Raw genomic sequence first — 26403 nt, forward strand, 5'->3', positions numbered from 1 at the left:
GAGAGGGAGAAGCGGGCTCCCCACTGAGCAGGAAACCTGCCATGGGGCTTGATCCCAGGACCCTGGGATCATGACCTGAGCTGAAGGCAGATGCTTATCCAACTGAGCCACGCAGGCACCCACCTGTCTTTGATACCTTTTAAAAAAAGAAACAAAACTGCTATTTTCTGAATTAAGAACATTGTAAATGTTTAATATCTCTTAACCAGGAACATACGCGTTTTTTTTTTTTTCCCCTCTTGTTTTAAACTTCACTGAAGAGAGCTTTCAGTGGACTAGAATTTGAAATTCGGTTTGTCTCCCTTTTGTATTTTACTTACTGTGCAAAGAAACTAACACTTCTTTATTTCCAGAAAAAAAAGTTTTCTGATCCTTTTATGTAACAGAGGGAAATTAAAATTTTGAGACATTGCCATTACTATTAATAGACTTGGTAGCAGCTAGGCTAGAAGTGTGTGTGTTTCTTTAGTTATCAAAACCTTCTTGCATTTGGAATAGGACAAAGTAATTAAAGTGAGTTCGATCAACGTAGTGAAGCACCCTGCACTGACTCTGTTGGGTAATTTTCTGAAAAGAAGTTTGCGAATAAGCATTTGTTTTTGTAGATGCTCTGGGTCTTCAGTATTTTTACCGGTTCAGTAAAATTTAGGATTCTCTTGTGTTTTGTTTATTTATAAGATGCATGTGTTTAAAATAAACTCTTATTTTCTGTAGACAATGGGATGAGCAGTTGGATCCTCGGCTAAATGCAAAACAGAAAGAGGCTGTTCTGGCCATTACAACTCCCCTGTCAATACAGCTGCCTCCTGTTCTCATCATTGGACCCTATGGGACAGGCAAAACGTTCACTCTAGCTCAGGCCGTCAAGCACATACTCCAGCAGCAGGAGACGAGGTGAGATGGTGGTATGTGTGCTCTGATTTCATCATTAGGGCACAGCCTCTGTCCTTATTGTGAGTACAAAGCTAAGGCTAGCAAGACCATTTTAATTCAGGTTGGAAAAATTAAAAAAAAAAAAAAAAAGACCCACTCCAAAACCCCAAAGGACTAAAATTTGAATTCTTTTAAAACATACTGTTTTTAAAAATGGGCAACGTAGAGAATGATAGCTTTCAAATAGTCATCAAAATTCCCAGGTCTGCTAAGGAATTGTGATATATGGTATAGCCAAAAGAGTTGGGCGCATAAAAGTTCTGTGTGAAAAATAATTTGGGGGAACTTGTTTCCTTTCACCTTAAAGAGTAATAGTTTCCTGAAAACATCATTGAATAATGTGTTGGAGATTGCTGAATAGGTTGAGGGAAATGTATGATATTAAGTTGGCCACTGCTTTTGTTTGGTATTATACTGCTTGAGTAGTTTTGTGTTTTATCATTCTTTTTATTTGCACCATTTATTTCAGCAGGATCCTCATTTGCACCCATTCTAATAGTGCTGCTGACCTCTACATAAAGGATTATTTACATCCATATGTAGAAGCAGGCAATCCCCAGGCAAGACCTCTCAGGTATTTTTTAAGGCTTATTATGTATCTGTATCATACTTTATTATTCTTAAGAAAAGGTGTCTGTAAAGATTTTAGTAACTTGAAGAACACAAAATCTTTCAACTGTATATTGGCATTTGGAGGTGATGCCTTTTGAAGCAGTCATTTAAAATTAAGGAGAAATTTAAAAATCTTCCACCATTCATTTCTTCAACATTAAGTAAAGAGAAAGACATCCTTTTTTAAGCTTTATATGTAAAAATGTTGTTACAATCTGAGCAAATTTTGATGTGTACCTCTAAAAGCTATTATGATGAAATAATATAAATATGATTTACTTAAAACAAATTTAATTAAAATTCCAGCATATTTTGCATGGCAGAGTAGTCATGCAGTAGATATAAAATTTTGACTGTGATCATGCAGGTAATTTTGTAGAAGCTACATTTTAGAGAAGCATGAAATATTGAAATGATTTCTGCAACGAAATGTAACTGACTGGTATTTACAATTTTTTGCTATCATTTAAGAGACAAAGTGTCAAAGAAAAGTTTATATTGATATAGAAAGGTCGTCTTGAGTGTATATGGATATGAAATATACTTAAATATGGATTGTGGGGGAATAAAATCCTTTTCTTCAGAAAACAATAAAGAATCATTAAATGGTTGTTAATACACCATTTGCTTTCATTGTTATATGAATTAATGTTTAGTTTTGCCATTTTACAAACTAATATGTCATGCCCTGTGTTGTTCGAATATAATTATTGCTTATAAATTAATTTCTAACCACACTTTTGAATCATAATCCACTAACTTTTTATTTCTAGTTGAGTCCAGGCGTAGAAAAATGAGATTATGCTATTTAATTCTTAATAACCACAACCAAAGCCATTTGAATGATTTTACGATTGCATTAAAAAAGAACAAAAGAGAAAAGGTGGTGTGGCCTGCTAACACAGGTTTTTATACCGTACTTTGTTTTCACTCTGGAAGATAAATTAGAGCAGAAATAATTATTTTAAGTAGGATCCAGTTGATTTAATAAGAAAATATCACATATATACAATCACTGTAAATGAAAATGTGGTATTTATCACTGGATAAGTTCATCAGTAACTTTGTATGTAAGTTTGCTTCAGAGTCTAATCTTTTTTAGTCATAAGTAAAAACTCAGTAGCTAGTAGCTAGTAGCAGTTTTGCTATGAGTGTTCTTACTTTAATGGAGGTGTTTCGTTTGCTTTTATTGTTGGTGTGTGTGTTTATGTTTGTGTATGTATGTGTTAGGTAGGAACTGTGACAACCTCAATTATCATGGTGTGCTTGGGCTTGGAAGCAATGGAGTAAAAAGCCCCATCACATCTTGATTGACCTAGGATAGGTCATTTGATAGTTGGGGCTGAAGAACTGTTGTTGGTAAACATTAACGTCTGCCGTGTGACTAGCATTATGTTTAACTTTTCCCACGTGAAAATTATGTTTTGAAGGTTATAATCCAACAGGTTGTGCATCGAAAAGTGTAGAATAAGAAGTTACGTCTCAATAGAATATATGTGTACTTATAGGGGCCCAGATACAGAAGCTTGCTCTTTAGCGGAAAATCTCACCTCTCCATAAGTCCCAAGAGTGGGTCAGGCAAAAAGCTGGATACAGATACAGAAACTTGTTCTTTAGCTGAAAATCTCGCCTCTCCATAAGTCTCAAGAGTGGTTCAGGCAAAAAGCTGGAAAAGTATTTAAATATAACTTTTGAGTTATTTCATTTAGTAAATGGAATAAAATAAGAAAAGGCTTGGTTTTTCCTAAATCTTTTCTTTTTGTGGTTCTATATTTTCACCATGGTTTTTCTCTTTGGGAATGATGTTAACTTGTGAATGTGTTACCTAGGAGGATAGTGCATTGAATTCTTAAAACTTATTAGTAACATCTGTTATTACATTGACTCAGATTAATTTGTGATTATCCTGATGGACAACAAACATGAGAGGTATGGGAGATGGGATAGAGGAAATTAGCATGGCTGAGCACTCTAGGGAGATTAACTTTATCTGTCCCAGGATACAGGGGAAAGAACACAAGGGGGCACTAAGTGTCTGTGTGTGACTTTGAAGATGTGCTGTCTCTGTGGTGTAAGATGGTTGAAGAGTTTGCGTTCTGCCTCGTGTAGTCTAGAGTGGGCCGTGGCAAATGCCATCAAGTGTGAAAATGGTCCTAAACATTAAATAGTTTAATACAGTACATATGTTTAAATAATACACACTTATGGTTGAAATGTATAAAATTCTTTTTTTTTTAAATGATTTTTTATTATATTATGTTAGTCACCATACAGTACATCCCCGGATTCCGATGTAAAGTTCGATGCTCCATTAGTTGCGTATAACACCCAGTGCACCATGCAATATGTGCCCTCCTTACCACCCATCACCAGTCTATCCCATTCCCCCACCCCCCTCCCCTCTGAAGTCCTCAGTTTGTTTCTCATAGTCCATAGTCTCTCATGTTTCATTCCCCCTTCTGATTACCCCCCCTTTCTTTATCCCTTTCTTCCCCTACTGATCACCCTAGTTCTTATGTTCCATAGATGAGAGAAATCATTTGATAATTGTCTTTCTCTGCTTGACTTATTTCACTTAGCATTATCTGCTCCAGTGCCGTCCATGTTGCAGCAAATGTTGAGAATGCGTTCTTTCTTATAGCTGAGTAATATTCCATTGTATATATGGACCACAGCTTCTTAATCCGGTCGTCTGTTGAGGGGCATCTCGGCTCCTTCCACGATTTAGCTATTGTGGACAATGCTGCTATGAACATTGGGGTGCATATGGCCCTTCTCTTCACTACGAAATGTATAAAATTCTATTACTTGCCAGGAGTTGAGGTTAAACTATTTGGGGATGGAGGTTTTAGAAACCATTTTAGATTATATTTCATTTTGGCTTTTGCTTCTTACTTCCTTAGCATTAGTAGACCTTAAGATGGACTAGAGAGGAAAACACAGCTTCTGTGTATGGTTCTGAAGATCGGTATCTGGTTCCGGCGGACTTATTACTTAGTAGATGGAGGTTATCTATGGAGAGAGTGTATATTTATTGCTTTCTGGGCAAATAGATGGTATTTGTTTTATACAGATCTTCAGAGTAATAGATTTTATTCTGGGATCAGGTCTTTCTCATTCTGTAGTATCTTGTGTAATAACATTTTGGGGTGTTGTTTATTGTATATGAATTCAGTACACAAATAAAATTTCAGTGAATTAAAATTTCCTATTACCAGACAATCTCCTACTTTAACAATCATAATTCATGTGGGATCTGTGGATGGTTTGTTCCTAGAAATATATAAATTTCTTAATTGGTGTCACATTTCATACTATCAGCTTGAAGATGTCACTTGTCATTGTTCTCCAGTTTTGAAAAATGTTGGGTGTGTTTTAAATAATCTTATAGAGAGTGTGCACCTTAAATGTTGCACAAAATGAAAGACCAAGAAAGTACTTAAATCTTTTTGAAGTCCACATAGAATATTGTACCTTTAAGGAAATACAGGCTTAACGATCAAACTTTGTCTTCTTACCAGCTTCAGCTTGAGGTGGCTTTCCAAGGTAATTGCAAAAAAAGTCAGTAGTGAGACTTAGAACTTCAATTTTTATTTTTCCTTTGAGGGATAAGTGGTGCTTGGCATCTGTATTGATGAGCAATTGGAAAACCATTTTTTTCAGTTTTACAATGAAATGTTCATTTAGGAAAGTATGGAAAATATAGAGAAGAACAAGAAAGAAAATAAAATTATGTATAATCAACACACAGAGATAAATACTTTTAACATTTTGGAGTTTAGTTCCTATTAATTTCTATGTTTAAATGCACATTATTTTAGTTCATATTAATGGAATCATAATGTATAAATGATTTTTTCAGATAATTTGTAAAATGTGATTTTTCATTTATTTAAAAGTAAATTCCGTTTCACTGATCTGATTAAACATTTTTTATTAAAACCTAAAACATGTTGTTTAACATTTTTGTATCTTTTATTATTTATTTCTTTATTTAAAAGATTTTACTTATTTGAGAGAGAGAGTGCGAGCACGAGCAGGGGGAGTGGTAGGGGGAGAGGAAGAAGCATGCTCTCCGCTGAGTAGGGAGCCCGATGCGGCCCCTGGGATCAGGCCCCCGGGATTGTGACCCATGCCCAAGGCAGACGCTTAACTGACTGAGCCACCCAGGCGCACCCATTTTTGCATCTTTTAGAAGTGATACTGGTTACTTTTACCAAGTTTACTGCCCTTCCTATCTGAGTAGTGTTTTTAAAATATTTCTTTATTTTTCTAATTTATATTTATTAAATACTTTTTTTTCCCGGTGCTTAAAAAGTAATAACCAGTTTTAAATGTTTCATGAAAGGTGAGAACACATTTTAAAAGATCGTGAGATTAGGTTTTGTGCATATTACATTTGAGCTGCCTTTGAGATATCCTAAAGGAGACAAATGTTAAATAAAAAGTTGATACGCATCCTGGAGATGAGGTCTTGGCTGGAGAGAGAAAAATGTATGAGTCACTGGAGTACTGGTGGTGATGGAAGCCATGGGCCTGGTGAGATGGACAGGCAGGAAATAGAGCTCGAGAAGATGAGTGTGTGTTGAGTAAGCCGGGGAGAACCCTAACCTAGAGAGGAAGAGTGAAGGCAGGGAGAGGTTGAGTCATGGAGGCTGAGGCCAGAGAGTGTTGCAGGGAGGGACCAGCCACAGAGCTGGATGCTGCCAATAGTCAAGTCCTGCGATGGGCCTGGAGAATTTCCAAAAGATTCAGTAACATGGACGTCTGTATCCCTTGTTTGGACCCCATGCTCTCTTGAGTTCTTTTTTACTTCTTTGACTGCTTTTTGCCAGTTTCCTTTACTGTTTCCCTCTTCTTTTCCCTGCCTCTAAATGTTGGGGTAACCATCAATCATTCTCCCAGCTAGTTTCTTTTTTATCTGCACTTCCTCTCTAGCTGATCTCATCTAGTCCCAAGGCTTAAATATTATCCCGATTGTATATTTCTTGTCCCAGACATTCTCCTGAACTTCAGACTTACATATCCCCCTGCTTATTGAATATCCCTACATGGATGTCGGCTACTGAATTTGTCCACAGCTGAATTCTGTTTGCAATTCAAATCTGTTCCTCGGTTTCACCATCTTTGTAAATGCCACTGTCATTCATCTAGTTTCAAAGGTGCAGAATCATCCTTTCTCTTAAATTGCACATCTGGTTCACTAAATCCTGTCAGCATTACTCTCAAAATGTGTAGCAAATCCAACCATTTTCACGTGTTTACTGTTGCCACCCTGGTCCAAGCTGTCATTTTTTTCTTGTCTAGACCCTCATAACAACCTCCAAACTGGTCTCCCTGCCTCTCTCCCCTCTGCCCCTGCCTCTTTTCCAGTCAGGCGCATAGTGCAGCTAGCTTGTAGTGGCTTGTGAGACCCAGTCATGTACCTGTCTTCCCAAATTCGCGTTTGGTGACATCATGTTGGTAGCTTGAAATTGGCCATGGTAGTGGATTTTATGCCACAGAAGTCAACAAACATTACAGATCAGCTCCACCCCTCCCCTCCAAACTGGTTGTTTAACATTTACCAGCACACCACTGTCCAGCCCTCCCCCTGTCCACCTCCCCAAACTGTATATTCTGTCCAGAGAAACAGAGTGGTCCTTTAGCAAAATAAGTCAGATCATGTGACTGCCCTGTCAGAACTCTCTGATGGCTTTCCATTAAAATCAGAGTAAATCAAAGCCTTTATGAAAGCTTGGAAACCCTGTGATTTGTCTCTGTGCTGGAGCGTAGTAGACACCCAGTAGATCTTTGTTAAATATGAGTGGGTGAGAGATGGGTGGGTAGGTGGATGGATGGATAAGTTGTTTCTGTACCATTTTTGTTGTCTAGTGCATGAGGCCTATTAATGTTTTTCTTTTGAAATCAATGGAAGAGATGCTCTTTCTTAAGATTTTTCTGATTGTCCAAAATTTGAATTTAGTTTTAAATCTCCTTTAGGTAATTTAGATAAACCTCCTTTAGATTTAAACATGGGAATAAGAATATATTCTGAAGTGAATGCAGATAACTTTTATGTTTCTGTTGTAGGTGTGCAACTCATTGTTTTTTACTAGCATAGATAATTACAATATGAATTAAGTTTATTTTTGTAAGAATATTCTAGAAAAAATGTAATTCCCAAACGGGAATGTTTTGAACTTAAAAAACTATGGTGCTTATGGAACTGTGTGTCAATTCTGTTGTAAGATTAATCTGAACACTTAAAAATAATTAGGTATTTATTTTATGATAGTGCATATGCTTTCTGTTTGAATCCTTTTTTTGGTAGGGCATAGTCACAGTTGTGTGTAAATTCTAATTCAGTAGAGTGTTAATGGTTATCAGATTTATTTGTTAATTTCTAGATATGGTAGTCTTAACGTAATAATGTTAATTTTTTTATTATGCTGTTAAGATGTTAATAAATATAAATAGGAAATGTTATCTTCTTTTATAGGGTATATTTCAGAAATCGCTGGGTAAAGACTGTCCACCCAGTTGTGCATCAGTACTGTTTGATCTCAAGCGCACATTCCACCTTTCAGATGCCACAGAAAGAAGATATTCTTAAACACAGAGTGGTGGTTGTTACATTGAATACTTCCCAGTACCTCTGTCAGTTGGACCTTGAACCTGGTATGCTGACTCAAGACACAGATAGGGTGTTTCTGAATGCATAGGGCTTCTTTATTCAGTTTAGACCAGGGGTTGGCAAATTATAGCCTTTGGGCCAAATCTGGCCTGTCGTCTGTTTTTGTAAAGTTTTATTGGATGGAACACAGCCATGCCCATTTATTTACCTATTTATTATGTATGGGTGCCTTTGTGCCACAGTAGCTGAGTTGAGTAGATGCAACAGAGATTGTATGGCCAACAAAACCTAAAATATATACTGTTTGGCCCTTTACCAAAAAAAAAAAAAAAAAAAAGTCAACCCCTAGTTTAGACATTTGAGTAACCACTTTTCTGTTTGTTCTCTTGTCAGATAGTATATACTTACTATTGGTCATGTGAAAAATTCAAGTTGGATAATGTTGATGTTTGTTTGTTTTTACAATTTTCTCAAGTTTTTGTTTTAAAATGCTTTTGTGTTATACAGTATGTAGAGACAGCAATCATGATAGGTTTTTTAGACATACTATTAAAATTATTTAAGTACAGGAATCTGTAAAATCAGACTAATATGAAATATAGTATAAGGTGACAAGTAATTCTATAAGTATGGCAGAACTTAACCATCAAAAAGTGGTACCACTTTAAGGCGTTTGCTTTGGAAGAATATTCATTTATTACTGCCATATTATAATGGTTCACATTGCTCAACACTTTTTTGCTCTCTCCTTTTGGAATTGCTTTCAGAGCCAGTGACAGATTCTTTTGAACATTCAAGCCCCTGGAAGGTAGATACTGTTCTCTTCACCTTGAATTCCTGGCACCTGGCCCAGGGTATAGACCCCTGGAGTCCCTTGATAAACCTCTGTTTATCTTAAATGAATGAATGGTGGCCAAACTTTCTTTTTTGAGGGTAGATTTAATTTTAGAAAAGCTTCAAAATCTTTCTGAGACATGTCTGGTAAATAAGGTAGGTGATCAAACTGAGCAATACCATTAGGGGTAAAAAAAAAAAAAAAGAGAGAGAGACGTGCCTCTCATGTAATGAGACTTTCTTGTGCGTACAGCTCATGGCTGGCTGGTAAGGGCAGTTACAAAAGCAGAGTTTCAAAACTGTTTTGAACAGTGACTGCATCATTGGAGTGAGTTCTGTTTCCTCCCAAATGACTTCTTTGAATGGAACAACACTTATTTGAAATGTAAATTTTGGTGTGTTTATTTAACGATCAGTCTCGTTACTTCATGGTTATACTCCGCCTATTTTCCACTTAGATGAAATGCCCAAACCTAAACAGTATAGTTTTGTGGGAAAGTAAAGAATGGCTTTGAAGAGCAAGAATATAGAAGAATACTTAGAAGTTGCCTATGTGCTTTGTTCTGGGCGCTGTTGATACTTGATTTCATTTAATTCTCATATCAGCCCTATGGAGGAAGGGTTCTTTTACAGATACGAAAACCAAGGCTCAGGCTAAATCAGTTTGATTAATTCAAGGTACCTTTACTAGCTTAAGCAATAGCTTAACAGTTTCATGATATATCCAGTTCCTGATTGAAGCCTGGATCTATTTAATTAAAATGTTATCTAATGAAAACAGTAGTTTTCAAGTAATTAGTTTTGTAAAACAAAAAGCACAAAGTCTCCTTAACAGGGAGAAAAATGCACAAGCCTCTATCATGATTAGGCCACTGTCGGGGAAATAGACAACAGTTACTGATACTTACGCTATCAGCCGTAACCATTTGTATGAATGGATGCTGATGGTGGTTATTACTGCCAGTCAGTAAGATTTAGAAGGTTCCCAACCTAAAAACAAGTTGCATTAGAAAGTTGCATAAAAAATGGTTTGGAACTTGTGGATAGTCATGGAAATAGGGATAGAAATAGAGGTTCGGTTCTTGGGCCCTCCTCACAGGAGGCTAATTAATCCAGAGAGCTTTAGAATTTTGTCATTCTGTTGAGAAGCTGTTTTGTTCCTTTGCTCTGCTAGTAAAAAGAAGGCCCCCTTCTTCCTACCTCAGTGTGTTGGCAGTAGGGGAGATCTTTTTCCTTCTCCACATGGAGGCCGTGAGATTTTTGCCTCTTCCCCACCCCCCCAATTAAGGGGAAGGGGCTTTCTCCTCCCTTCTGTACACAGAATTCTGTGCCCCAGTGTGAGCGGCAGTAGCACTCAAGACGTGGGATGCCGCCTACTAAAAATGGTTGGCATCTGTCATTTTTTGCACACTGGTGATTTTGTTTTTCAGCCAGCGTAGGCTCTTAGACTAAATAATTTTACACACACGTACACACACGCACACACAAATCCCTAAATAATCAAATTAGTGAATCTGCTAATCAATAGCCCCTTTGTTTCAGTCAAGGTTGGATTATAATTTTCTCCCTTACATTAATTTCAGCTATGATTTTCTTTAATGTTTAATATGCATGATAAAGCTAAAGTTACTTGTAAACTACCATCGTTTTATTTTCGCTATTTCACCACATAAATAGTGAAAGGACTATCAGTGTTCAGTTGCCAGCCCTTCTTTTTGGTGAAAAGCTGCTATCTTGTACTTCAAACATCTTTTTTATATGTCAGTCAGCTGTTTGTCTTGGGGCCCTTAGCACCAGATGCGATTTCGAATCTATTATTGGGTAAAATAGATATTTCTTTTCATCTCTGTTCTTTAAATAATCATTTAAATTAATGATTTTCTAAATTGAGGATTGCTCTGAAATCAGGACACTGAACTCTTTCCGTAGCAGAAAAGGAAAGAAGTACTGCTACCTTTATTGCTGCCGTGAGATGCTTTACTGTGTTTATACTGTACTTTGTAGGGTTTTTTACACACATTCTATTAGATGAAGCTGCCCAGGCCATGGAGTGTGAAACCATTATGCCTCTAGCATTAGCAACTAAGAACACTCGGATTGTCTTGGCTGGTGACCACATGCAGGTATGCACCCTCTGAGCCATCACATTAAAGGAACTACTAATTATATTTTGATGTTTAATATTCTATTTTCTAAAATGTTCTATGAAACTGTGGCATGTATTACAGTTTAAGTACTTTAAATATTTCTGCACTAATAATGAAAAATACTGCTTTTTCTGAAGGAAAATTACTATCCTAGTGTTTTTTTCCTTTGGATAGAGAGTGGAATGAATGAATCTGTCAGTGTTACAGTTTTCATGCTTTTAATTTGAAGATCAGCTTTCTGGAGTGTGAATATTTTATTTTTACTTTTCTTTAGAAAATAAATTTAAGGGGCGCCTGGGTGGCACAGTGGTTAAGTGTCTGCCTTCGGCTTGGGGCGTGATCCCGGCGTTATGGGATCGAGCCCCACATCAGACTCCTCTGCTATGAGCCTGCCTCTTCCTCTCCCACTCCCCCTGCTTGTGTTCCCTCTCTTGCTGGCTGTCTCTATCTCTGTTGAATAAATAAATAAAATCTTTAAAAAAAAAAAAGAAAAGAAATTTAAGTTATCCTTCCCACAGTTCCCCAACTCTTGTCCCTAACATTTGTTTTCAGGAAGGGTTGATTTTTTTAAAGATTTTTTTTTTTTTTTAATTCGACAGAGATAGAGACAGCCAGCGAGAGGGAACACAAGCAGGGGGAGTGGGAGAGGAAGAAGCAGGCTCATAGCGGAAGAACCTGATGTGGGGCTCGATCCCATAACGCCGGGATCACGCCCTGAGCCGAAGGCAGACGCCTAACCGCTGTGCCACCCTGGCGCCCCCAGGAAGGGTTGATTTTTTTTGCCATCATAGGAAACAGAGTACACTTAATTCAAAATAATAGCCCACATCTCAAAGAACGTGTCTGATTTTATGTATTTCAGTACCTATATAAGGAAAGAGAAATAGAATTTTTCTATTAATCTTTGTTTTATAAAGTTGCAGTTTGAAGTTCTTTCTCTTCTGCTGCAGTCGAGATTGAACCTATGTAGTATTATAGCTGTGACAACATCCAGGAAAGAGTTGAATGTAGAGGAAGAAATTCTGTTTTTGTTTCTTTTCCAAAAGTAGTTTAATTTTGTTCTTTAGTGGTCAGAGGTATGATGAAGAATGTCTCCTTATACTTTATGAGATACAAAGCATTATTTTGCTGATTATTAAAAACAAATTTTTTCATCAGAGGCTATATATCCTTCCAGCTCACCCTTTTAAATAGTTGATCAGTTTTAGTGCAATAACTGGTTAACTCCCCCAACGATGCAATGGGTTGCATCCCTGAAGTTACTGAAGTAATAGCTATTTATTATTATGTTGGAAGAGCCCTTTGTTAACCTATGTGTAGAAACTCTATGCTACTGTGAATATACTGAAACGAAAAGTTAGAAATTTTTGCCTAGTTCCTTATAGTAGTAAACTGGTTCAGAGAAAGTATTCTTGATTCTGCTTATTCCAGCATTCGGCATGTTGAGATTTAGTACATCAGAGGTTTCAGCATAGTGGAGTTTTTTATAAGTAGGTTAAAAAAGTACTACTTGCATATTTAGTTAAATTTTCTCTGTATGTTTGTCTGTTACAGCTCAGTCCTTTTGTTTACAGCGAGTTTGCCAGGGAGAGAAACCTTCATGTTTCATTACTTGATCGACTCTATGAGCATTACCCTGCCGAATTTCCATGTAGGATCCTCCTATGTGAGAACTACCGCTCCCATGAAGCTATCATCAAGTAGGTGTGAACTGCCCCTCTGTATCACACTTTCTGCAGTCCGGTGGGAGGGAACTCAGTATGGCAGTGGTATGAGGAAACAGGCTGTTCCCTGCACAATTATATGGTGTCCCTGGCATTGCAAATTATGTTAAATTTTATTTCTGAAAAAGAGTACCTCAAAGGTCAGCTGTAATTTTTCACAAAATAGGGTAGTCCTGGAAACTAAAATTTTAGGTTCTACCAGTTATGATGTTTTTCTGCGACTAAATATATAATATATATGTAAAACTACATGATGTAATAAACAGATATATTGACAGAACACACAATTTCTTATATGTCTGGCTGTGTTATACAAGGAATCTGTTTTAAAAGTAAGGAAAGAAGGAAGGAAGCAAGCAAGGAAGGAAAAACCATGAAACTTAGTCATAAAGTTTTTAAAGATTTCTATTAAATATAGTATGCATCTCTAAAAGTAAAAATATCATAAATGACAGCTCAGTGAACAGTCACAGATTGAATGTATCTATGTAACCCTGCATCCAGGTTAAGAAACAGAACATTAGCAGCACTCTGGAAAGCCCCTTTCCAGTCACTACCGTGCCAAAAACTTACAGTTTTTGAAAGTGTAGTAAAATTTAATAATATTATGTTAGTCAGTGAAAACCGTTTTTAGGTTTCTTTGAAAACAGTAAGATAGATATAAAAATAAATTTAGATTTAATGGCTTTTATCATCTCTTAAAAAGTGATCCTCTTTATTAGTTGCCAGTCATTTGCTGCAGTCAATAATGGATCAAGTACTTAGATAGTATTTTCATCAGTAAAAAGTATTCTTTTTGTAGCTGAAGACTTGTTTGTCCTTCAGTTGTGTGTGTTTCAGTGTCTGTATATCTTTGTGTTTGCATGTGTAAGTAAATGATCCATATAAATCAAAATATGTATTAACCAAGAAAATAGCTAGCAGTTTCCTTATAGAGCAAGATTCTCATCTGGTATTGAACTATTGTCATTTTTTCCTTTTCTTTCTATACTCTGGCTTCATACCTGACCAGATTAATTCATTTAGCAGTGGTATTCCAGGAGCCTACTCTGTTGTTATTGCTGTGGTTAATTTTGGGGAAAATCTTGCCCTCATAGGTGTTAGGTGTTTGAATTAAAATTAATCAAGGACAGAAAGTAGCATTATTAGAATTGACTGATAATTTTTTTCCTTATGGGTGGAGTTAATTTTGATGATAAATTTCTATTTATTTCTTTCTTTATTTTGGTCTTTTTTGGCAGTTACACCTCTGAGCTCTTCTATGAGGGCAAACTGATGGCCAGTGGAAAGCAACCAGCACACAAGGATTTCTACCCACTAACTTTTTTTACAGCACGAGGGGAAGATGTACAAGAAAAAAATAGCACAGCTTTTTATAATAATGCAGAGGTACCTTAATTCTTTTGGAGATTGTTATTTTCACAGTCACATGGTCTGTTCTTGTTGAGTGTTTATTTACGATTTTCGGTTGACATCCTATTGTATGTCATTTACATGAAAATAGGATGTAAAGTGTATTCTTTTTGTATAACATTGATTTGTGAAGATGAATCTCCTACGGGAAACAAAAACTGATTTACATTATGATTACATTTGATTTACATTTTTTTTTTAAAGATTTTCTTTATTTATTTAGTTGACAGAGAGTGTGCACGCGTGCGAGAGAGTGCGTGCACGTACATACAAGTAGGCAGAGCAGCAGGCAGAGGCAAAGGGAGAAGCAGGCTCCCCACTTAGCAGAGAGTCTGACGTGGGGCTCGACCCCAGGACCCTGGGATCATGGCCTTAGCTGAAGGCAGATGCTTAATCAACCGAGACACCCAGACGCCCCTTGATTTACATTTCTTACGACAAAATACAAAATACATGACTTTGTTTAAAAGAAAAGCCAGTATTATTTTCATATAATTATTATTGTTAGCTAACTAAAATAGACTATGATTATATTTCATAGTACATACTCAGATGAGTTATTTTAAATGAGTAAGACCTGAATTGCAGAATCCTGTGCTCCAGAGAGATTATACAGGCCCGAATGACAGTGTTGCTAAGGCAGTATGTGCTATAACACGTGTGGTTCTCTTACAGTTTCTGACTTTTTAAGTTTAGAGAGAATGTGGGTAATGTGGTCACATCAGGCAGCAGACAAAAACCTGGTGAAGTCTTTAAGGGCCAGCAGGCCAGAGACTCTGAGGTTGGGTTCTCGCTGTCGCAAGGGAGTGGATTTCTGGACTTCAGGAAACCCAGAGGAGGGGATATGCTTGGTTGGTCATTAGAGGAATGAGTCTTGGTCTGTGATCTCCATTTCCCTTTCTTCTCTTGAGTCCCACGCGTTACTCGTTTTATTTACAAAGAAATGGGTCTTATTATGTAACAGTAATTCATCTTTTCTTCTAAAAATTGATCAGAGGTCTATAGTTAAGAAGGCAGTACAAGAAAATCAACTGCTGTTAACTGTTCAATGTAGGTCTTCTGCAGCGTGGAGCTATGGAAAATGGGATCTGATGCTCACCAGCTGCCAAAACCACCTGGAGTAACTCTTTCATCCCAGGGAGCTAGGGGAGATGGGAACTGCCTCTCAACTGCTGAGATAGCCTTTCTGTAAGAGCTGTGTGGGGATGGGTGCAGTCCCTAGCTTGAATGCCCTGGCCTCCCTCTTCTTACTAAGTTTCTGTATACTTTGTTGAATAAATGCTTCTCAATTTCTTGTAAAATCTTTGATCAATCTCCAGACACTTTGAATGATTGTCTGCTAATTTTGACCAGTGTAGTAGATGTCTGTCTGGGAGAGAAGTTTCCCCAAACTCCTTATATCACCATTCCAAGTCTTTGTATTTTGACTTCAGTTTTAGGCATCCCTTCACAGAGGGATGAGGTGGAGAAATGGTTCTGTATTGTTTAGTGGTAGGAACTCTGTGTGTGTGCGTTTGGGTGGGGTGGGCAGTAGAGGTCTCTCCCCATCTTTCATCTACCCCCATATTTAACCAAATGGGTGAAGATAGGTTTTTCTTATTCGTTATTGCAGTAGACTCAGGCCCACCTTTCTTGTTCCTAGTAGTGAGAGCGCCATGTCTTCAGTCCAGTTCACTCTTCAGAACCCTTGGACAGTCTGTATATCTGAAGCACTTAAATCATCGTAACAGTAGGGAGACTCTGGTCTATACCTCTGTCATTCATTGAGTTTGTATTTGGCAGTGAGAACTGAATCCTACCTGATAATCCTCAAGTTCTTGAAAGGAATAAAAATACTGTCAAATTTTATTAAGTATATTTAACATTGTAAATATAAGTACGTATTATTAACAAATACTAAATAATGTTATTTAAAAAACTTTATTCTCAGGGCACCTCAGTGGCTCAGTCGGTTGAGCTTCTGACTTTTGGTTTCAACTCAGGGCTTGATCTCAGGGTTGTGAGATTGAGCCCCACATCGGGCTGTGCATTCTGCGTATCGTCTGCTTGAAATCCTTTCCTCCTCCTTCCCCTTCCCCTCTGCTTCTCCCCCTGCTTGTGTGCACATGCGCGCTCTCTCCCAAATAAGTAAATAAATGAAATCTTAAAAAACAAAACAACTTTCTTCTGTATGCCCCTAGTGTCTTGCCTGACCCTCTGTTGAGCTTGCTGTTTCCATATATATGGAATATACCTATATGTGGAATCTGTTTTCTAAATATACAGCAGTCTCTCAGCAGACAAGGAACATGTTTTATTGATCATTGTGTCCCCCACTGTGCCAAACATTGAAACTTCGATCCTTTCGTTGTATTAAAATAGATTGAATAAATTCAGTTGGGCAGAATATGGTGTTACTTTATTTTAAGGTTAATGAAATGGCTTGGGCAAACTTGTACTACTAGAAGACACTGAATTGTGAAAGTGTCTCTCCAGTCCAGATTTGTCTTAGTCCCAGCTGTGGTTTGGTGTTCTCTGTTGGCTGCTTTGCTCAGTTCTATCAGTGGGGGAAGGTGACAATACTAGATCTTGTACTGTTGAGACTTAATAGTGACACTGACTCTAGGAATCTTTCCTTTGGCTGTTCATTTCACTGGCCTGACGGGGAGTGAGTAGACTGAGAAATCCTGGGAAGGTGGGGAATTGCTTCCCTGACTCCCTAGATGGGGTTACCAGTTTCATGGCCCTATCCCTGTCTTCCTCCCTACATAGGAATTTGAACCTGTCCTCATTTAAGAATGGAGGCTGGATGAAGGGTGAGGGCCAATTGCCCATTATGTTGTCTCTGATATTCATGTTTTCACTGGGTGCATTTTACTTGGGTAGAATTTTACTGTTTGAAATGTACATAAAATTTTTCTCCCTGTGTTCATATCAGCAAAGCATTACTCCTATTTAGAGGTAGTTTTTAAATGACATTTGCTAAAATGGCATCCTTTATACATCTGTTTCAGTTACCATATCTTTAATATGCATGTGTGCGTTTGTTTAAAGGTATTCGAAGTGGTGGAACGTGTGGAAGAGTTGAGAAGGAAGTGGCCAGTAGCGTGGGGGAAGTTGGATGATGGCAGTATCGGTGTGGTAACTCCATATGCTGATCAAGTGTTTAGGATACGTGCTGAACTTCGAAAAAAGAGATTATCTGATGTTAATGTAGAAAGGGTGCTAAATGTTCAAGGTAAGTATTAATTGAAATGAATTAAGTTATTCAGATGCTTAAATCTTAAAGTGTGTGCATGTTTGATTTTTAATTCTCAAGGCCTTTTTTCTGGACAAGCAATTATGTATTCTTATATATTCTTATACCAAGTTCTTTAATGCAAATTTGGCAATTAAAGGTCAAGCTCATTTACATGTTTATTAAATTTTTATATCCAAATGAAAGAAGTAGGAACAAATGGATTTTTTCAGTGACCATGATGGTGTGAAAGCCTCACACTGCATCTGCAGTAGTTATAACCACAGTACTGTACAACGCCTACTGTCGGTATACCCTATCTGAAGACTGATGTGTTCATAAAGATTTTTAAAAAACTTGTAATTGTCAAGCATATTGTGTTTGAATGCATTTTTCAAGGCACAGTTTGTGTTTTATGTCTAGACGTTCCTAAGCGCATAGTTACCAGCAGCTCATTTAAGTTGCCTTCATGTAGGTAGTTGCTATAGAGTTTGTGCTTTTATTTTTTTATGTTTATTTTTTATAATTTTTAAAAAAGATTATATTTATTAGAAGTGGTGGGCAGGGGTGGAGGGAGAGGGAGAGGGGCAAGCAGACTCCCTGCTGAATGTGGAGACCAGAGAGGGTCTCAGTCCCAGGATCTGAGATCATGACCTGAGCTGAATTCAGACGCTTAACTGACTGAGCCACTCAGGCGCCCCGAGTTTGTGCTTTTAAATATATGAAGCAGCATTATCACGTGAGTGCTAGAAAAGTTCAGTTTTAGGTTTCCTGGGAATATACAATAATAAGAGTAATGAAGTTGTAGATTATGGGGACAAAATAATTTCACTATACCATGTGTTGTGCAGATCCCTCAAAATGTGGGCGTTTGTTTCCAAATTTATTTACATTTTAGTTAGCATATAGTGTAATACTGGTTTCAGGAGTAAAATTCAGTGATTCATCACTTATATACAACACCCAATGCTTCTCACAACAAGTGCCCTCCTTAATACCCATCACCCATCTAGCCCATCCCCCACCCACCTCCCTCCACCAACCCTCAGTTGTTCTCTGTCGTTAAGAGTCTCTTACGGTTTGTTTCTCCTCTCCTGCCCTTCTCATATGTTCACCTGTTTTGTTTCTTTTTCTTTCTTTTTTTTTTTTCAAAGATTTTATTTATTTATTTGACAGAGATAGAGACAGCCAGCGAGAGAGGGAACACAAGCAGGGGGAGTGGGAGAGGAAGAAGCAGGCTCATAGCGGAGGAGCCTGATGTGGGGCTTGATCCCATAACGCCGGGATCGCGCCCTGAGCCGAAGGCAGACGCTTAACTGCTGTGCCACCCAGGCGCCCCACCTGTTTTGTTTCTTAAATTCCACATATGAGTGAAATCATATGGTATTTGTCTTTCTGTGATTGACTTATTTCCCTTAGCATAATACATTCTGGTTCCATCCACGTCATTGCAAATGGCAAGATTTCATTCTCTTGGATGGCTGAGTAATATTCCACATGTAGGGGTGTGTGTGTGTGTGTGTGTGTGTGTGTACGTACCACATCTTCTTTTTTTTTTTTTTTTAAGATTTTATTTATTTATCCGACAGAGATAGAGACAGCCAGCGAGAGAGGGAATACAAGCAGGGCGAGTGGGAGAGGAAGAAGCAGGCTCATAGAGGAAGAGCCTGATGTGGGGCTCGATCTCATAACGCCGGGATCACGCCCTGAGCCGAAGGCAGACGCTTAACCGCTGTGCCACCCAGGCACCCCTGTACCACATCTTCTTTATCCATTCATCAGTTGATGGGCTTTTGGGCTCTCTCTGTAGTTTGGCTGTTGTTGATAATGCTACTGTAAACATCGGGATGCATATACCCCTTTGAATCCTTTTTTGTATTTTTGTATCCTTTGGGTAAATACCTAGTAGTGCAATTGCTGGGTTGTAAGGTAATTCAATTTTATTTTTTTGAGGAACCTCCATACTGTTCTCCAGGGTGGCTGCCCCAGTTTGCATTCCCAACCAGCAGGTCAGGAGGGTTCCCCTTTCTCCACATCCTCTCCAATACCTGTTGTTTCTTGTGTTGTTAATTTTAGTCATTCTGACAGGTGTGAGGTAAATGGTTTTGATCTTTTTTCTTTTTCTTTTTTTTTTTTTTTTAAAGATTTTATTTATCTATTTTAGAGAGAGAGAGCGTGCACACACGAGTGGGAAAGAGGGACAGAGTGGGAAGGAGAGGGAAAGGCAGAGAATCTCAGACAGACCCTGTGCTGAGCACAGAGCCCAGTGTGGGGCTCAATCCCATGACCCTGAGGTCATGACCTGAGCTGAAACCAAGAGTAGGACACTCAACCGACTGAGCCACCCCAGTGCCCCATCATTGTGGTTTTTGATTTGTATTTCCTTGATGATGAGTGATGCTGAGTATCTTTTCATGTGTCTGTTAGCCATCTGGATGTCTTCTTTGGGAAAATGTCTATTCATGTCTTCTGCTCATTTCTTAGCTGGATTATTTGTTTTTTGGGTGTTGAGTTTGACGAGCTCTTTATAGACAGTGCATACTAGCCCTTTATCAGATATGCAGTTTGAAATAACTTCTCCCATACCATAGGTTGCCTTTTAGTTTTGTTGATTGTTTCCTTTATTGTGCAGAAGGTTTTTATCTTGATGAAGTCCCACTAGTTCATTTTTGCTTTTGTTTCTCTTGCCTCCGGTGGGGTGTCTAGTAAGAAGTTGCTACAGTGGAGGTCAAAGAGGTTGCTGCTTGTGTTCTCCTGTAGAATTTTGATGGTTTCCTGTCTCACATTTAGGTCTTTCGTCCATTTTGAATTTATTTTTGTGTATGGTATAAGAAAGTGGTCTCCAGTTTCATTCTTTTGCATGTTTGCTGTCCAGATTTCCCAACACCATTTGTTGAAGAGACTGTCTTTCTTCCATTGGATATTCTTTCCTGCTTTGTCAAAGATTAGTTGACCATGTAGTTTTGGGTCCATTTTTTCTGTTCCATGGATCTTTGTGTCTGTTTTTGTGCCAGGACCATACTACCTTAATGACTACAGCTTTGTAATGTAGCTTGAAATCCAGAATTGGATGCCTCCAGTTTTGTTTTTCTTTTTCAGAATTGCTTTGGCTATTTGGGGTCTTTTGTGGTTCCATACAAATTTTAGGATTATTTGTTCTAGGTCTGTGAAAAATGTTGGTAGCATTTTGATAGGGATTGCATTAAATGTGTAGATGTTTTGGGTAGTATAGACATTTTGGCAATGTTTGCTCTTCCAATCCATGAGTGTGGAATGCTTTTCCATTTCTTCGTGTCCTCTTCAATTTATTTCTAAGGATTCTGTGGTGTTTAGAGTACAGATCTTTTACCTCTTTAGTTAGGTATCTTCCCAGGTATCTTATGGCTTTTGCTGTGATTGCAAATGGGATCAATTTTTGATTCTTTTCTGCTGCTGCTTTTTTGGTATGTAAAAATGCAACAGATTTCTGCACTTTGATTTTATGTCCTGTGACTTTGCTGAATTTATGTGTTAGTTCTAGCAATTTTTTGGTGGTGTCTTTCAGGTTTTCTACATAGACTATCATGTTATCTGCAAGTAGTGAAAGTTTGACTTTGTCCTGGCCGATTTGGATACCCCCCTTTTTTTTCTTTTTGTTGTCTGATTGAGGCTAAGACTTTGGTACTATGTTAAATAGTAATGGTGAGAGTGGACATTTGGGCATGCATTTACAAGGAATATTACCAGTAAGGTAGGAAGCACCCAAAGGAGACCTAGGATAGGTAATGGTCTAAAAACTGCCACATGGCGGGAGTCAGAAATGATTGAAAGAACCTGGGTTGTTTGGCTAGAGAAGAGAAGACTGGAGATTGATATTAAAACTATATTCAGAAATTTGTAGATTTGTTACAGATTGAGGGAATTGATGTGTTGCTATAAGAAAGAGCATAAGAAAAAATGTGCAAACTAGAGTCTCAGTAAGCCTTCCTTATGGAATCAGCTGTGTCTGCCTTGGTTAGTGAGAGGCTAGATGACCCTGCTTCAAGGAATGGTCCTTGTATTGAGTGGGACCTTAGATGAGATAATCATTAAGGCTGGTTCCAGCAATAATATTTTTAAAATTTTAATAAAATTTGTCATTTTAACCATTTTTATGTGTTCGTTCTGAAAGTGTCTCTCCAGTTCAATAATACATAAAACGCCACAGTTCATTGGCATTAAGGATATTCACATTGTTGTGCAACCATCACCACCATCCGTCTCCAGAACTCTTTTCATCTTGTGAAACTAAAACTCTGTACCCATTAAACAGTAACTCCCTGTCCCACTTCCCTCCTCCCCCCAGTCCCTGGCAACCACCATTCTGCTTTCTCTCTATGAATTTGGCTGCTCTGGGTACTTTATATAAGTGTGGTCCCGTGGTATTTGTTCTTTTGTGACTGGCTTATTTTGTTTAGCGTAACATCTTCAGGGTTCATCCATGTCATAGTGTGTGTCAGAATGCCCTTCCTTTTTAAGGCTGAGTGATATTCCATGGTACGTATACACCACATTTTGTTCATCCATTCATCTGTCAGTGGACACTGGGCTTGTGTCTACCTTTTGCCCCTGTGACTAATGCTGTTAAGAACATGGGTATGTAAATATCTGTTTGAGATCCTGTTTTCAGTTCTTTTGGGTAAATGCCCAGAAGTGGAATTTGCTGGATCCTGTGTTATTTCTGTGCTTAATTTTAATTCTGTGTTTTAGTTTTATGTTTAATTGTTTTAGGAGCTGCCACACTACTTTCCAGAGTGTTTTACATACCATTTGACATTCCCACCTGCAGGACACAGCAGTTTTAGTTTCTCCACATCCTCACTGACACTTGTTATTTAGCTGTAACGTTTAAAAAGTGAAATGCTTTTATTATATCAGTGGTTCAAAATAACAATCTTAAGTCTTTTATTTATTTATTTTTTTATAGGAAAACAGTTCAGAGTTTTGTTTCTTAGCACAGTACGTACAAGGCATACTTGTAAACATAAACAGACACCAATTAAAAAGAAAGAGCAACTGCTGGAAGATTCCACAGAGGATTTAGATTATGGTTTTTTATCTAACTACAAACTTCTCAATACTGCCATCACAAGAGCACAGTCCCTGGTTGCTGTGGTGGGTGATCCCATTGCTCTGTGCTCTATTGGAAGATGCAGGTAATTATGTGTTACTGATTAAGACGGTAAAGGGGGAAAATGTAGAGTAATTTGCATCCCTATGTATATACTTATTTATATGACCTCTTGGCTAATTAAAGTCGGATTCAGTCACCTGATATCCAGTGGGAACACAAAAATATATTGCTTTGGGTCTATCCATTATGTTCATAATTATGTATTCTTTCATTTAGTTACCACTCAACAGATATTTCCCGAGTGCCTACTATGTCCTAAGCACTATTCTAGCCACTAAGAATATATCAGTGAACAAAAATGAATAAAAATCTCTGCCTTTGTGGGCTTTACATTTTATTGGGGAGGAGAGGAAGACTGAGAATAAACAAAATAAGATACCCTGTAGTCTTGTATGTGGTAAGTTCAATGGAAGAGAAATACAACATTAAGGGAAATTAGGAGTGATGGGGGTGCAGTGGTCTGGTTTGTGATTTATGGATATGGTCAGAGCATCCCTCACTGAGATGCTGACTTTGAAGCGAGGGAGTGAGCTCTGCTGAAATCTGGGATAAAAGTGCTCCAGGAAGAGGGAACAGCTTGTGCGAGAGTCCTGAGGTGGTTTTGTGTATATGTGTATCTTTGATGGAGAGTGAATTTTATATTGATATTATTTCATTTTTCCCCCTTCATTATTGTGTCAGCTTGTTTTTGATGAATTTCCTTCTCTACTTACTTTCTCTCAGGGCTTCTCAGTGTCAATGATTCTTCATGTTTGGTTAATCTAAGGGTCTTAAAATAAAGGAGGTTAGGAGTGGTTATTAGTTGTCTTGGGATAGTGTTGCTGGTATTCCTTAGATTGTAGTCATAAGGAAGTATTTCTACCAAAATGTAGTTAAAATATCAAAATAAAAAAATTACTCTCTATACACCTATGATTGATACCAGGTAATAGGAATTTAGCTATTTGAAGCCAATAATATAAGACTTGGTCTTTATAGTGTTGAAAATTATGTTACCATTAACAAAAAACAGTTGAACAGAAATTTATGATCTATATTCTTTTATGGAAAAAGGAATGACTTTAAAGTTGTGGAAGGATTCTAGGACCTGTCAAAGTGAATTCAGATAGTGGAAAGTGATGTAGACAGTCCCGAATATGCCTTGGGTAATTACTTCTTTTTGATATGTTAGAATTAAAGTAGACAGAGCTGTTAGGAAGTGGCCTAAACCAGGTTTTCTATTGCAATATAGATATGGCAGCATTTTATTGTCTGTTTTCTGTTTCAGCAGGGAGAAGTAGTCTATGGGAAGGGAGACAGCTGGGACCTTTAATAATAATCTGCATGTATTAGAGTTTAAGACTCTAGAAGAAATTAATATACTTTATAGGGGAAAGCCATTAACAAAGGAATCAAGTAGTTTTAATTTATGGTTAGGTTATGAAAAGTAACCTTTTATTTAAAAAAAAAATCCACAAAACTTGAGTGGTCCAAGACTTATTTATGCATAGCTAAACAGTCCTGTTGTAAAATATCTTTTTTTTTTACTTTTATAATTTATTTGAGAGAGAGAGAGGGGCAGAGGGAGAAGCAGACTGCCCACTGAGCAGGGAGCCCGACATGGGGCCTGATCCCAGGACCCCAAGATCATGACCTGAGCCGAAGGCAGACACTTAACTGACTGAGCCACCCAGGTCCCCCAAAATATCTTTAATTTCATATTTAAAAGGTAGATTTCTGTTCATTTTTAGCCACTAATGACAAAAAGTTAGGGAAGGGACTATATTAATTCCAAGTTACAAATGAATAAAACTAGGAATAATTATTTGGCTTTTCTCCTAAGAATTTTACTTTAGTTACTTTATAATTCATTGAAAGTATATTTGGTTAGAATATTGCTGTGATATTTTACCATTTTTGTTTATATTTATCATTTGAAAAATGTGAGAATACATACAGTTTGATTAGAATTTAGTGGGTTAAAACACATAGAAAATAGGACAATTTACTGAAAAAACTAGGGGGAAAAAAAAGACAAATTAGAAATTGTCAGGAGTAAGTAGGTATAACAGTAGTCTTGAGCCAAACTTGTTTTGGACTCTTTTTGTAAATAACATCAAACATTTATCAATATAAATATTATTTTTTTAAAAACCATTATCCCTTTCTGTAGAGTTGTATTATGCTGTGAATTCCATTAGATCAGCATTTTTCACCCCTTCTCTGACATAAATTGTTATTTTCTCAGAGCAAATAGGTGAATAATTCTTTCTGAGGCCATGCTGTCAGAATTATCTAGGGCTAATTTTTAACTTGTAGCCAGGTCTATTGGTTGCTTATTTCTTACTACAGAGCTGGAGTGTATTAAGGACTGCAAATTAATTTATAAGCTAGGCAAAATATTTTCAGAGAGGTTATCTGTATTATGTAGGGAGAAAAAAAATCATGTGAGTTATAGCTAATTTGGAATGCTGATTATCTGTGTTATTTGGACAGTTTAATCATGGCTTTAATTCAAGAGCTGAGAGTTGAAGCGTGTGGGTATTTGTGTTTAATCTTTCTAATTTTATTAGAAATTAATTTATTTTTTATTTTTTTTTAAGATTTTTTTTTTTAATTTATTTGACAGAGATAGAGACAGTGAGAGAGGGAACATAAGCAGGGGGAGTGGGAAAGGAAGAAGCAGGCTCATAGCGGAGGAGCCTGATGTGGGGCTCGATCCCGTAACGCCGGGATCACGCCCTGAGCCGTAGGTAGATGCTTAACAACGCTGCCACCCAGGCGCCCCAGAAATTAATTTAATCTCATAAGACAAGTAAACTTGAGGGACATACATGATTTTTTTTTTTAAAGCTTTCAGCTTTTCGCCGTTAAGTATGATGTTAACTGTGGGCTTGTTGTATATGGCCTTTATTTATTTATTTATTTATTTATTTATTTTTAAGATTTTATTTATTTATTCGACAGAGATAGAGACAGCCAGCGAGAGAGGGAACACAAGCAGGGGGAGTGGGAGAGGAAGAAGCAGGCTCATAAGCAGAGGAGCCTGACGTGGGGCTCGATCCCATAACGCCGGGATCACGCCCTGAGCTGAAGGCAGACGCTTAACTGCTGTGCCACCCAGGCGCCCCTTTATTTATTTTTTTTAAAGATTTTATTTATTTAAGAGAGAGAGAGTGAGAGAGCATGAGAGCGGGGTGAAGGGCAAAGGGAGAAGCCGACCTCCTGCTGAGCAGGGAGCCCATCGCCGGGCTCCATCCCAGGACTCCAGGATCATGACCCAAGCCGAAGGCAGACGCCCAACCGACTGAGCCACCCAGGGGCCCTGACATCTGTGATTCTTAGGCACTATAATAACAGAGGAATGAATTCTTTGTAGTTTGAGTTAATCCCTCCCACCCCCGTGTCCCATTCAGTATTTATGAAAAACTAATATGATATTTCCAAATATTAAATTTTTAAGGAATAATTGTGTATAGTATAACACTTTAGAAGGCAACCATTATATAATCTTTTTTATTGTATTTTTAAATAGAATTTATCTATTAACCTGAAGTGAATGTAGTGAACTTCCCCCTCCCCAGCTCACCAAACCAACGAATATTAATATAGTAGCTGCTGTTTACTGACAGCTTTCTCTTGCCAGGTGCTTGGTTAAGTGCTTTGCACACTTAGCCTTATTCAGTCATCCCAACAACCCTGTAATGTGGGAATTTTATTTGCATTTTAAATGGGCTGCCTGGTTCAAAGAGTTTAAATTACTGCCCAAGGTCATA

General features: G+C 37.7%; 1 protein-coding gene across 9 annotated transcripts in view; it reads left to right on the forward strand.

Moving 5' to 3' along the window:
* HELZ (helicase with zinc finger) overlaps positions 1-26403 on the forward strand; it is a 155961-nt gene that overhangs the window by 78849 nt on the left and 50709 nt on the right. For 8 of the 9 annotated variants that reach the window (XM_034641000.1, XM_034640999.1, XM_034640997.1 and 5 more), the window contains 8 exons: positions 715-894; positions 1403-1507; positions 8027-8205; positions 11000-11118; positions 12697-12842; positions 14108-14255; positions 17313-17496; positions 22442-22670. In XM_034641000.1, coding sequence (XP_034496891.1) covers positions 715-894; positions 1403-1507; positions 8027-8205; positions 11000-11118; positions 12697-12842; positions 14108-14255; positions 17313-17496; positions 22442-22670 — 1290 coding nt within the window. The remainder of the gene's footprint in view (positions 1-714; positions 895-1402; positions 1508-8026; positions 8206-10999; positions 11119-12696; positions 12843-14107; positions 14256-17312; positions 17497-22441; positions 22671-26403) is intronic. The other variant, XM_019805304.2, reaches the window with a different exon arrangement.

Source organism: Ailuropoda melanoleuca, chromosome 13, assembly GCF_002007445.2.
Source record: "Ailuropoda melanoleuca isolate Jingjing chromosome 13, ASM200744v2, whole genome shotgun sequence".
Taxonomy (NCBI): Eukaryota; Metazoa; Chordata; class Mammalia; order Carnivora; family Ursidae; genus Ailuropoda; species Ailuropoda melanoleuca.